General features: G+C 38.5%; 1 protein-coding gene across 1 annotated transcript; it reads right to left on the bottom strand.

The window, feature by feature from the left end:
* Positions 1-1068: 1068 nt before the first annotated feature.
* snx22 (sorting nexin 22) lies at positions 1069-11089 on the bottom strand. The gene is made up of 7 exons (XM_038301272.1): positions 10932-11089; positions 7219-7302; positions 5639-5743; positions 5443-5537; positions 5143-5175; positions 2279-2346; positions 1069-2137 (listed from the first exon to the last, which is right to left on the bottom strand). Exons 1-7 carry the CDS (start codon positions 11016-11018, stop codon positions 2019-2021), a joined length of 591 nt encoding a protein of 196 aa, XP_038157200.1. The 5' UTR covers positions 11019-11089; the 3' UTR covers positions 1069-2018.
* Positions 11090-12587: the final 1498 nt, after the last annotated feature.

Raw genomic sequence — 12587 nt, 5'->3', positions numbered from 1 at the left:
GAGTCAGATATGTGGCAAGTAATGTTAGAAAGCTTTTATCTGTCCCTGTGCAAATGGGTTTGGCTGACATTTAAGCTCAGATTAAAATATGTCTGCCGTGCGGGGGACCATAAATATATTTGTGACGAGGTTACTGGTGCTGAAGCTCCTCGAAAATGTAATTAGCACACAGAGCAGTAGTGAGAAGTTCAGCATCTATTCTTTGCCTGCTTTGTGCTTCAAGTGTCACGGTTGCTAGGTGACAGAGCATACAGGCGATGTAAGCTGGAGAAGGCTGGACCTGTTTGAATCTAAAGTCAAAACTCTTTCAGCCTCCTTATTTTTACAGACCTCCAAGGACCCAGTCCAGGTAGACCGGGTCCTTGGAGGATGCTGCCTCTGAAAAACAAACCCAGGTTCTTTTTTTTTTTTCTCGTTTGGGTAGGGGTCTGCATGGGCCCCCGTTTTAAAAACACCTAAACAAAAAAAACTTATTTCAGCTTTCTAATTCCTGATCCTCCACGGACGGGTTGGTCGTTGGATTGCCAACTTGAAGAGGGAGGATTTGCCATCGAACTTCTGGCCAGAGAAAAAACACGTAATATGTAGCCAACATTTGGAAGAAGAATGTTTTCAAGATGACTTGGATAATAGCGCGTTGTGACAAACACCAGATACAGCACTGGGACTTGATCAACAGCCGATACCACAACGTGACGTCACAAACCAGTAGATGGCAGTAGTGTTCTTTGACAAACATGGATGCCTCCAGTAAAGCACATTCACATGACATTACACTAAATAATAAACACTTTTTTATTGAACAGTATGTAATAATTTCATATTTAAAATACTTTCAGAAGTTTGTATTCTGAATATGAGCGGACTTTTCCTTTAAGCTGCCTGAGCACCTCCTGTCAAACCAACATGTTGGTTCTTGTCATGTATCTGGATTCTGTGAAGGCAGGTGTGGCAAACAAACAAAGGAGAGACATTTCTGACAGCTTGTGTAATGAAAAGCATCTCCTTTTAAGGTTCTTCGAACAGCCACCTTACAGCTCCGGCTTACATAGAAAACTCACCACCTGCTTACCCTTTTGATTTATTTATTAGTATTTTAGAATAAACATTTTTTTTTACAAAAGTGAGAAAAATATTTTAAAAAGCATCAACAGAATCATGTTTTACAAAGTCGCAACATTAATAAAAATGTTTAAAAAAGCATGAAATATATGCTGTGTTTGGCCACGTGCTTCTCTGGACGTCTGACTGCAAACTGAAGTATTTTTGAATAACAGGCTAACCAAGTTCAAGTTAAAAACTGCTTGCAATGCTCCCCTCAGCCTTGGAAGTTGGCTCCAGAGACTCACATGGCTTTTCATTAACACAGCCGCATCTCAATAAATCAGAAAGGCCTTGAAAACTACATTCATTTCAGTACTGAAACTAAGACTCATCATGAGAATATATGTGAAAATTATTATTATTATACATGTAACAACAAAGCATCAATAATGGGCCAGCAGTGGAAAAACAGGGAGAATGGAGCATAGAAATCCTACTATGGATGCCATTTAATCTAATTTACAGCCTTTTCTACTACGTATGTTTTATATCAGAAATCCACCTCTCAGCATCTGCCAGCACCAAATCCAAGCTGCCCGAGACCCGCTTTGAGCACGTCTTGGCTTCCACCAGTTACCAGTTTTATGGAGATGCAGTAATTCATGCAAAAAGACCCCAAACCATTGAGTGTACCAAGTATAGAGCGCATGGGGACAGTTTTCATCAGAATATTTTTGTGCTAAAATCCTTTTTCATTAAAACTCTCAGATAAACAGAAACATTGTTTTTTTTAATCTTTTTTTTTTTGGACAAAAGCCCCAAATATCTAAATATGTTTAAAATGTGTCAGAAATCTATTAATTATATCAGCCTGATGCTCTTCACTGAATGAAATGAACCTTTGGGTGATATTTTAATTCACTGAAATGCAGCTGTGCTCATGCCCTTTCTGGGTTTTTGAACCATTTTGTCCATCAGGTCTCGATAGAAGACATAGGATCATGTTCAGGGAGAATGGAGGAGCTGAAGCTGACCCGGATATCCCGGGGGTAGAAGCCCTGGAGAACTCCATCCACTACAATATCTGGGAGACCTGCAAGACAGACACTATTGTTTGCTTCATCTTAAAAGAATTTGCTGCTTTGTAATCCATTCCGTTTCTATGCTATATAAATTGTGAAACTCAGTTTTTCGCTCCGCTGGATTGTTGGACAAGTGTGCAGTTCTTTGATACCTGAGGAGCTGCAGGAGTGATAAGGATCTTGGAAGAACCCCAAAACCCGCTGATGTGGTAGCTGGTTGCTGTGGAAACAAAGATAAACATGCCTTCATCTTTTCCATCAGAACCAGAGTGAGAAAAGGGTGTGTTTTTACATCTAAAATATAAACAAGCATAGAGCTGTAACTACCAAGTTAATACCTTTAACCATTGTGATTCCCAACCGGGGGTACTAGTACCCCTAGTGGTCTGTGATTGCATTGCAAGTGGTTTACAAAAATATTTTATTTCTCAGGGAGTAAAATAGGACTGGGATCTGTTCTGCTTTGTGAGGACCCAATTGAAAAATTAAACAAGCTTTTATCAACCAAAAATCAAGTTTTTCTTTGAGTTCACCTTCAGCTTTGACACTCATAGAAACCAAGCAGAGGAACCGACTGGATGCAAAGAGAGAGATGGGTGGTTCTAGACGGGGGGCCAACAGAGACCAATGCCCCTGTTCAACTGCTTCTGGCCCCTGTTAAGATGACATAATACTAAATTCCTTTATAACGACATGTGCTGACACAGAAACCATAACTGATGGCTACATTTAGGGTTTTATTTTATCAAGATTTGTAAGTTAAGTTTTACACGTTTAGCATTAGCTAAATTGAGATAAAGTTCTCATCTGGACCAGAGCTGTTCCATCTGCAGCTTAAGAGAAGCAAGTTGCTCTTTGACTATGTGATTTACTTCTGTTTTTTTGTCTTTTCTTCTGTTCTGTGAGAAAAGAACCCAGCCCACCATATGTCCAGCCATCTTGTAATGGCTGGACATATGGGGCGGATTTAGGAAATTCAGAGGGCCCTAGGCAAAAACAGGCAGGAGGCCCTCTGAATCCAGAAGAAAAAACATAAAATAGAAAACTGTTCTAGGTTTTGTCCCTCTCTTCTTGTTCCTTTTCTTCTTGTTTTCCTCTCTATGTTTTGTACTCAGCTGACTTTTCATGCTGTCTCTAAAGGAATAAAAGATTTTTTCCAAGCACTAAGCTCACTTAGCTGATTGCTCCTTCCTGTGTTTCCAAAAAGGCCAAAGTAAATAACCCAGTCCTTCTTTTCACTGTAGACAAGCCATGATCTGCTTCTCTGTTCTCCATTTTTCATTTGGATGAAATAATAGCTGCATGAATCATGACAGCAGACAAGATAGAGGAGAGCAGGAGGCGGAGTTACCAATCTACTTGCTCTGGAGAGCAGAGTTTGCTGCTTTTAGATGTTGTCTCCAAAGTCTCCAGTAGCAGAAAAAAGTCGCTAGATTTGATGCAAGGTGCTTTTTTGAAATAAAAGTACTAGAGGGGTCTGAAGTTTTTAAATATAGTGACAAATGTGCTAAATTGGCAGCTGAGACAGACTTAATATTATAAGCATTCTGATGGCATTTTAGCTAAAGGGTTTATATCAAAAACAAGTTAATGTGCACAAATAAGGAATAGTTGTATTAATTTTACATGTAAACAGAGTTTTATGGGCCCCCAGGAACTTGGGGCCCGAGGCAACTGCCTAGTATTGCCTAATGGTAAATCTCCCCCTGCTTATAAATATGATCTAGAACCATCACTACTTTAAAAAAAATTAAATAAACAGGAACATAAACAGGCCTCTGTGGTGTAAGTTTTATTGAGGAGGATATGCCGCCAATATTTTAGGGTTTCAAACCATGTATTTGTTTCATGTTCTTGGGCACAGTTAAAACAAGGTAATTTATGTTTTTCAAATTAAGGAAACAATGGAAGCTGCTGCTAAGTGACTGTCCTGCTTAATGTATGACCTGCTTCCCTCCAGGATTGGAGGTACATTATTTCTCCTATAGAGAGTAAGCATTTAGAAAAAAAATCATTGATGTATGGATGTGGTTGCAGAACCCAAGGTTTTTGTCACAAACAGAGCTTGGATTCCTTAAATTACATCTTTGTGTAATCGCACATTTGCACACAACTTTACATAATTTTACATAAGTGATCAGGTAAAGTAAGCGAAAGAATAAATTTGTGTAATTACAGCTGAAAATGAGGAGAGGTGATGCCAACGCAGAGTATCAACTTCAGCATTTTACTCCAATAAAAGTGTAAAATATCCACTTTTAAAACTAAAGTTTTAAAGTATAAAAATAAAATTAAAGCAGAAAAAATGTTGAGGACAGAAGCTTGCACTACCCTATTAAAGGAAGATTTTTCAACAATTCTGGATGATAACTTCCTTTTCCTTCCTTTTCTTAGTTTTATAACTAATGGTAACAGTGTCAGATTTTACTTTGCATCATCTTGAAAAACTATTTATTTTGGCATGTGGAGAACAACAAGTGGATGCAGCAGCGAGTCCAAACCCAACTAAATAAATTTTCAGGACAAAGCTAATTATTTTTGATGATTTTCATTTATTTTTTAAAATACCAATAGGCCATAACGAAAATTAGCTAAAATGAAACGAAACAAAACAATGTAAGGAGTAGAAGTAAAAAGTTGTCTAAAAAGAATGACTGCAGTAAAGTATAGATAACCAACACTTCTACTTAGTACTTGACACCGCTGCAATCTGAGATTAATGCTTTATAGATCTGGTTTTGCATTCTAGAGCATTTATCTGGGTCAAGGGGCAGAAACATCCCCTCAGCTGATTGAGGCTACAGAATGAGCACCTTTAGACGATGGGGGGTACCTCTTAGCTAAGAGAGGTAGCAGCATTAAAGCAAGAGGGACCTTTTCATTTAACTTTTTCCTCCCTTTATATAATTTCCCTTCTTTTCTCTTTAACTTTTTAAACTAGAGTGCAGATAAAAGCTATGAAAACGACCCCCAGAATCACCAAGAACGACTAAATAAGACAAGAAGCAAGTCTTACTTGTATTCCTGACTGTCCAGTTCATCCAGCGATCTAAAAATAGAGTTTTCAATCATTAGATGCTTCATGTACAATCTGAAGGTCAGATAGACAGAACCATTTCAATCAGCTTTAAATTAGAAACAGCTTGTTTTTCACAAACAGGGCAACTAGGCTGCTGCTCCACACCACTGAGAGGAATGTTTCTCAAGTTTTATCATGTTGCTGCATTGCCCCCAATCTGAAAATAGAGGCACCAAATATAGCAGCATGTGCAGCATCGCCCGCTGCCCCCAGAGGAGACCAGACTGCTGGACTTACTCAAAGCTGCTGATCTTGTTCCCCGTGTGGAAGTGTTTCACATGGAGGAAGTCCAGCAGCACCTGTGGCACATCTTCATTTTGATAGATGACCTCCTGATGGAGAGAAAGAGAGAGAATCAAGGGGTGAAAGTCTAATGAATGGAATCACAGAACAATAATAGTGATAATAGTGCAGCACTGCTCCTGTGTCCAACCTGGATGTAATCTTCCAGCTCCTGCCGCCTCTGCTCCAGAGGTTTGGTCCTCAGATGGGGGCTCCTTTTGCTCGGAAAATCTGGGGTCTGGATGATCTTCTTAAGCTGCCACCGCCATAAAACCCAGCAAACGTGTCAGGACATTTTATTATGCCAGAAGCAACATTTTACAGCTCTGCAGCCTTATTAAAAGCTAATGAATGCAGACTCAAAGTACAAAACCAGTAAACATATTATTTATAATTTTAAGCTTTTAATAGAAATGTGAAGAGAAAATAGAAAAACAATAACTAACGGATAATTTTAAAATAACAATAAACAACATTCTGTATCTATCAAACCTTCCAAAATAATCCATCCTAGAGGATTTCTGACTATTTTGAAATTATGTGCACAAAGTTCTGAGCTTTAAGGCAATATGAAACTAAACCTAAAATAAGAATATTTAAGAAACTAAAAGTGAGTTTCGGACTTTATTAGGTGAATTTTAATGTGCAGAATTATTACGTAACAAAATAAAAACAATACACCAATTCTCACCAATGTTTTGTTCAAATTTCAAGTAAGTATTAAACAAAATATAAAAAAAAGACAACATGTCAGATATTTATACAAATGAAAAAATTAACTCTGACCAGTAGAGCTGCCCTTCATTCTTTTATTAGTCACATAATGACCCTAGAAGCTGTAATATTGGCCTTCAGTTTATAAGGCTTCAGTTTTTGCATCTGATAATCAAATTCGAATGAAACACAATCCAGAAATGAAACTTATAAAAAGATTTAATCAAAGAAAGGTTTTGAGAATAACTTTACTGCTTTGTCAATGATATACATTTTTTTATTTTGCATTTAATTTTTCAAATGGAGTTTTTTGAAAACCGATTGTCATATGTAATTTTTTTCGAATGAGACTTTTTTTTTTTTTTTTTTTTTTACTTTTTACTTATTCTATTTCCATCCAACCAAAATGTAACTTTTAAAAGTAAACAAGTTCAACATTAAAGACACAGAATTCACACCAGAGAGATTTTAAAACTTTGGCTGAAGTCCAGCATCTAGTGTGGCTACAGAGCCGATTCAGGCCACAGCAGGTGATCTCTTTTTGTTTTTTCAAGGCAATCATTTAATTTATTATTTATATTTTCATGCTTTTATGGAACCAAAGACAGATTTTTTTTTCCTCACTGGAGATAAAGAGTTACACATATTTATGAGGTTGATGCATATTCTTTTTTCAACTTGTCAGACTCAATAATATTTAAAATGAATAGAAAGAAAAATTTAGACAGTTTAGTTATCATAAAAAAAAAAAACAATAAAATGAGGTGGAGTAAAATTAGAAAATAGAAATATAGAGAATGTTTGACTTTCTATGCCAAGTTTATACCGCTCAGCAATGGGAACATTTACATGGAAAAAAAAAAAAAGCCAAGCTCAAACCATCAGCCTCGCACTGCTGTGCTTGACAGTTGTTAGGAAGGTTATATGTCAACGTTCCTTTTCATTATCCAGAATCTAAAGAGTAAACGCGAGTAAGGTTGGAGTGCAGGAGAAAGTAAGTGTGATGCAGATACGCACCTTCCTGTGAAGGGTCTGGAATTCACTGTTTCTTCTGAGCACATAATGTTTCCTCTCATTAAACAAGACTTCAACTCTGAAAAGCTGAAAAAACAAAACAAAATAACATGAAAAAAAAATCTAATAAGACATCTTTGCATTCTTTAAGCTAAATTAGTTACCTTAGGTCAGAGAAGACACGTAAAACATTTATAGGAGTGATCAACATGAAAAATAAATAATCAGTTACCGGTATTTGTTCTAGTGCAGAGGCAATGAACTCTTCTGTCCAGCAGGTGGGGGTAAAGAGCTTTCCATTTATTTAAATTAACTATCCATTCCCTTTCAAACTTGGAAGCCAAGTCCCTTGGATTGTTTTTTAAACTTTTTTTTTTGGAATGACTATTGACGTGGATGATTGAGAATCTTGGCCAGCATATCCTTCCCTTTCAGTAGTAATCAGTCACGTTTTATAAATTAATCTAAATGTGATTTGCTGTCATTTCAACAGGTTTGGTAGAAGACTTTAGCAGGTTTTAGAAAAGAAGAACAAAAAAAAAAAAGGTGGGGGGGATAGATTTTGGCTTTTGGCTTCCACATTAAGCAAGGAGCTCAAGTCCAGCACTTCAGGTCGGGTCAAATTCCTTGAACTGCTTCAACCATGCGGCTCTGACCATAACACAGTGGCTAAAACGTCTTTCAGTGCTGGAAGACCAAACTTGCTCCTTGTTGTCATTTCTAAAGAGAAGTTTGGTTCTGCTTCAGCTGAAGCACAAAGTGTGTTGTCAAGCAAACGTCTAGCTTGAAAGACATCAACCTTTGAAGCATGACTGCTGTTTCAGAGAGAGGGTATTTATCCTCACAGAAGTACAGCATAGCAGGGATGTTAGGCTAATCTATAGCAGTGCAGCAGATTGGTATTGGACAGAAAAGTGTTTTGGGGGGGTTCTTCAGCAGCCATGTTTTTAATCTGACCATCCAAGCATGTTTTATTACTACAGTTTGAAAGCACTTACTATCAATTCAATTTGTTCTATGAGGTTTCACAAAGAGTTTACATAGGGCTACAGGGAAATTGCCAAGGAGCTTAGTGAAAAAAGTTCCACTGCTGGATCAATCCTTTGAAAATGGAAGAAGATAAACATGACTGCCAATCTCCCTCAGACTGGGGCTTCATGCATCTCACCTCATGCGGTCTCAATGATCCTCGGAAAGGTGAGAAATCAGCCCAGAACTACACGGGAGGAGCTGGTCCATGACCTGAAAAGAGCTGGGACCCCCGTTTCCAAGGTTACTGTTGGTAATACACCAAGACCTCCTGGTTTGAAATCATGCATGGCATGGAAGGGTACCCTGCTTAAACTAGCACATGTCAAGGTCCATCTTAAGTTTGCCAATGGCCATTTAGATAATCCAGGGGAGTCATGGGAGGTAATGTGGTCAGATGAAACCAAATTATAACTTTTTGGTCATAATCCCACTAACCATCTTTGGAGGAAGAAGAATGATGAGTACCATCCCAATAACACCATCCCTACTGTGAAGCATGGGGGAGCTAGCATCAATCCTTGGGGGTTGTGTTTTTCTGAAATCCTCTCAGTTAGAGCATTGAAGGCGGGTTGAGGCTGGGTCTTCCAACATGACAAAGACCCAAAGCTCACACCTAGGATAACCAAGGAGTGGCTCTGGAAGAAGCATATCGATGTTCTGGAGTGGTCTAGCTAGTCTCCAGACCTAAACCCAATAGATAATCTTTGGAGGGAGCTCAAACTATGTGTTTCTTAGTGACAGCCCAGAAACCTGACTGATCTAGAAAAGATCTGTGTGATGGAGGGGGCCACAATCCCTCCTGCTGTGTGTGCAAACCTGGTTAAAGACTACAGGAAATATTTGACCTGTAACTGCAAAGGCTAGTGTACCAAGTATTAACACTGATTTTCTCAGGTGTTCAAATACTTATTTGCAGCTGTATCATATAAATAAATAGTTTCCAGATTCACAATTTCAGACCCCCCAGGATTGCCAGATGGGAGAATTTGCAAAATAGCAGAGTTTTCAAATACTTCCTCACCGAAAATTAAGATAAATCCACCATGTTTCTCCTGCACTCCTGTGGGGGAGTTGGTCACATAGTGGTTAAGCTCCACTCCGGGTCCCCAAGCAAGACCCCACACTGCTCCCCAGGTGTCGCACAATGTCAGCCCAGTGCTCCCCAAGGGGAGGGGTTAAATGCAGAGTTAATTTTGTTGCTCTGTACTTGTTACAGTTTAATGACAAGAAATGCTGAATAAAAACGACCCATACTCCACCATTATGTGCAGGAGATCACCAAATAAACACTTTTAACCATCTTATTGCTAAAAGTGTCTATTTTAGCTGCTTCAATTATTCTGCTTCAATGTCTGAGGAATTGCTGTGAATTTTTCTGAGCAACAACCCCTCCTAATCCTAAACACAAAAAACCCTCCAAGAAGCTATAGCCATCCCATACAGAACATTGTTAACCCATCACTTCCAGAAAGCACCTACCCTGACCCTGCAGCCTGAAACATGTCATCAACTTTCTCTGATCAGCAAGCAGTGATGTGAGGCAGGCGCAGACCACTGCACAAAGCTGGAAAATTCACTTTTTTTGTCTTCATCAGTCAAACATCATGAATGAGCTCTTCACAGCTATGAAGGATCTGGTTGAACTGGTACTGACCATGAGAACAAAGCTGAAACACCATTCACACCAAACAGGTTCATGAACTATTGTTTCTGGGCAGATTATACAGGCGGTTCCCAAACCTTCCCGTTTCTGACCTACAAAACTTAGTGACCCTCATCCTGCTTGTAAATGATTTAACAGAACTATAATCTGAGCAAATACACCACTACCATTGTTTTCTTTTACAACTACCACCGAATATCTTTTATATCAATGTGTTGGTTATTCTTATCTTCTTTAATTTAATAGGAAGAGCTCCAGACCCCTTTTTTCTGTTTCCTAAAGGACCCCGAGCTTTAGGAAGTTTATTCACCTAAACTACATGCAGGCTTATAAAGACATACAGGAGCAGCCATTCAAAATGAGCCTTCCCAGTCAAACACCAGCTGAGACTTGTCTCTGACTTTTTTACTGATTTCCTTCCTTTCACTGGATTACAGGGTCTGACTAGGAGATGAAGCTTTTCTTTAGATCTTAATGTCCACAAATCATGACAGAAAGAATATTTTATTACAAAGATTGATGTTTAAAAGGGAATTTAAGGAATCAAGGAAAGTAGGGATGGCTACTACTGTAAAACCATCTAAAAGCCCCCCAGCAGACCTTTTAACAGAACAGAGTTAAAGTTAAGTTTTATCAGCTTTATTTGCTCACAAACAGTGAATTTAACGCCTGTTTCACTTTTTTTTTAAGTTGAGGAAATAAAAACTTTATTTTATCATTAATGTTTCTTGCTTTATCTTGACTTCATTTAACTCTCTTTACATCTAGGAAACTTCCTCTATGTATTTCAGCTCTAAGGTGAGTTTAACTGTGAACCGGTGTGAGGTTGCGCTCCTTCCAGCTGCTCCGGGCTGATTTCACTCAGGTAGGACTCACCTGGGCTCCACCTTCAGTCCTCAGAACAAACAAACCGTCACACCCAGAGTAAACACACGTTTGTTTGGAGGCGTTTTAAAACTTTCCCAAAAACATTTTAAAAAGGAGTAAAACCGATTTTCAGAGAGCGGTTTGGGTCGCTCACCTTTTTCGACTTCCCAGATTCCTCCACTTCCTTCTCCAGAGACGGGATCGACACCTGAATCATGTGGAAAGGCTCCCGCTGCACCATCAGTTCTTCTTTTCCGCCGCTACAGCCCCGCAACCTTCCCCTGGTGTTCGGACTGTTTTCTTTTCCGGTAGCTTTGCTCCCGTGTGCTCCACCTACACACTAATTGGACAAACCCAGCGGGATATTAAAGGTGCAGTCCGGCCTTTTTGACGCACAGCTTTGGTTGGAGATAATGAAGCAGCAGGACGTTTGTTTGGTCAGCCTTTATGAGGGGTTTGTTATTCCCAGCCAATGATTTTTTTTATTTACTACTACGAGATTTGCATACCAAAGAACCGCTTCACCTGTTTATGCATTTAACTCTGCAGTGGCGGTCCTAGATCATATTTACTAGGTTGTGGTGTTTTTATGAGGGCACAGAAAAGCAGGAAATAAAAAAACAGGGCAATTACCATTCTAAAATATATTATAGAGTGTATATTTGGTTTGAAAATTTTATTTAAATAAAAATCCTTCACCATGAAAAAAAGCCCAAATGAAATAAGTTGCGAAATAAATTTTTTGTAAAAGATGAAATATATTTATTCATTTTGTTTTTTTATACAGTACCAATTCACAACACATGTCATCTCAAGGCACTTTACAGTTCAACCAGATCATCCAGTCAGATTGATTCAAAGTTTTCTATCTGAGGAAACCAGTTGATTGCATCACCTCATAGGCTGCTGGAGGTTTCTTCCTGTTAAAAGGGAGTTTTTCCTCTCCACTGTCGCTACAAGCATGCTTTATGTGAGGGATTGCGTTTGAGTCAATGAGTCAATCCAATCAATTGGTTTCCTTAGATAGAAGAATTAGAATCAATTTAACTGCATGATCTGTTGAATTGTAAAGTGCCTTGAGATGTTTTGTTGTGAATTAGCGCTATGGAAATCAAAATCAAACTGCTGTAACACAGACTCCAAAATTTTTCAGAAGATTTAGAGGCTGACGGGAGGTGGGAGCCCTCAAAAGGAGTGCTGTCCTGATGTTTGGCTGTAACAAAGCAAACCCCCTTTCTGTGAGCCTGCCTAGTTGATAACTGTTGGAAGAAACTCAAACTTTCCAAAACAGACATTGGCGGAGGTACAAGGTCTGGCACAGTAAGGGACAGAGAGGCCAGTTAAACAATATGTATTTTGATCATTTTGATAATTTCATGTTCTGTAATGTGTTGGCCTAGTGGTTAGGGCAACGCTCTTGTGCTCTAAGAATTGTGTGTTTACAGGTGAATAAACACAAAGCTAACGCGATGGATTACATTGTGCTACGCATAGTAATATGTTAAGCTGTTAATATAAAGCTCAGACAAGCTTTATTTAACTAAGGGTTTAAACATTGATATAACATTAACATTCATGCGTTTTCTCATATGCTCATTACTTTTCCATTACTAACTTATGACCAAAAATCATTTAATTGAATCCTCATGTCTGCTAGTCTCTAGCTCACTCAAATAGGGTAAAGAATCATTAAATTAATGGTTATTGGTTCCTGATTATGCAAATATCTTCAATCTAAAAAACCGACAGAAAGAAAATACAATTAGAAGAATTTTATTGATACAAATACCTTACATATTTTGGCGCTCAG

Source organism: Cyprinodon tularosa, unplaced genomic scaffold (genome assembly GCF_016077235.1).
Source record: "Cyprinodon tularosa strain WSP-4 unplaced genomic scaffold, ASM1607723v1 ctg465, whole genome shotgun sequence".
In the NCBI taxonomy this organism is placed as follows: domain Eukaryota; kingdom Metazoa; phylum Chordata; class Actinopteri; order Cyprinodontiformes; family Cyprinodontidae; genus Cyprinodon; species Cyprinodon tularosa.
This window is presented reverse-complemented; position numbering and strand designations above follow the sequence as displayed.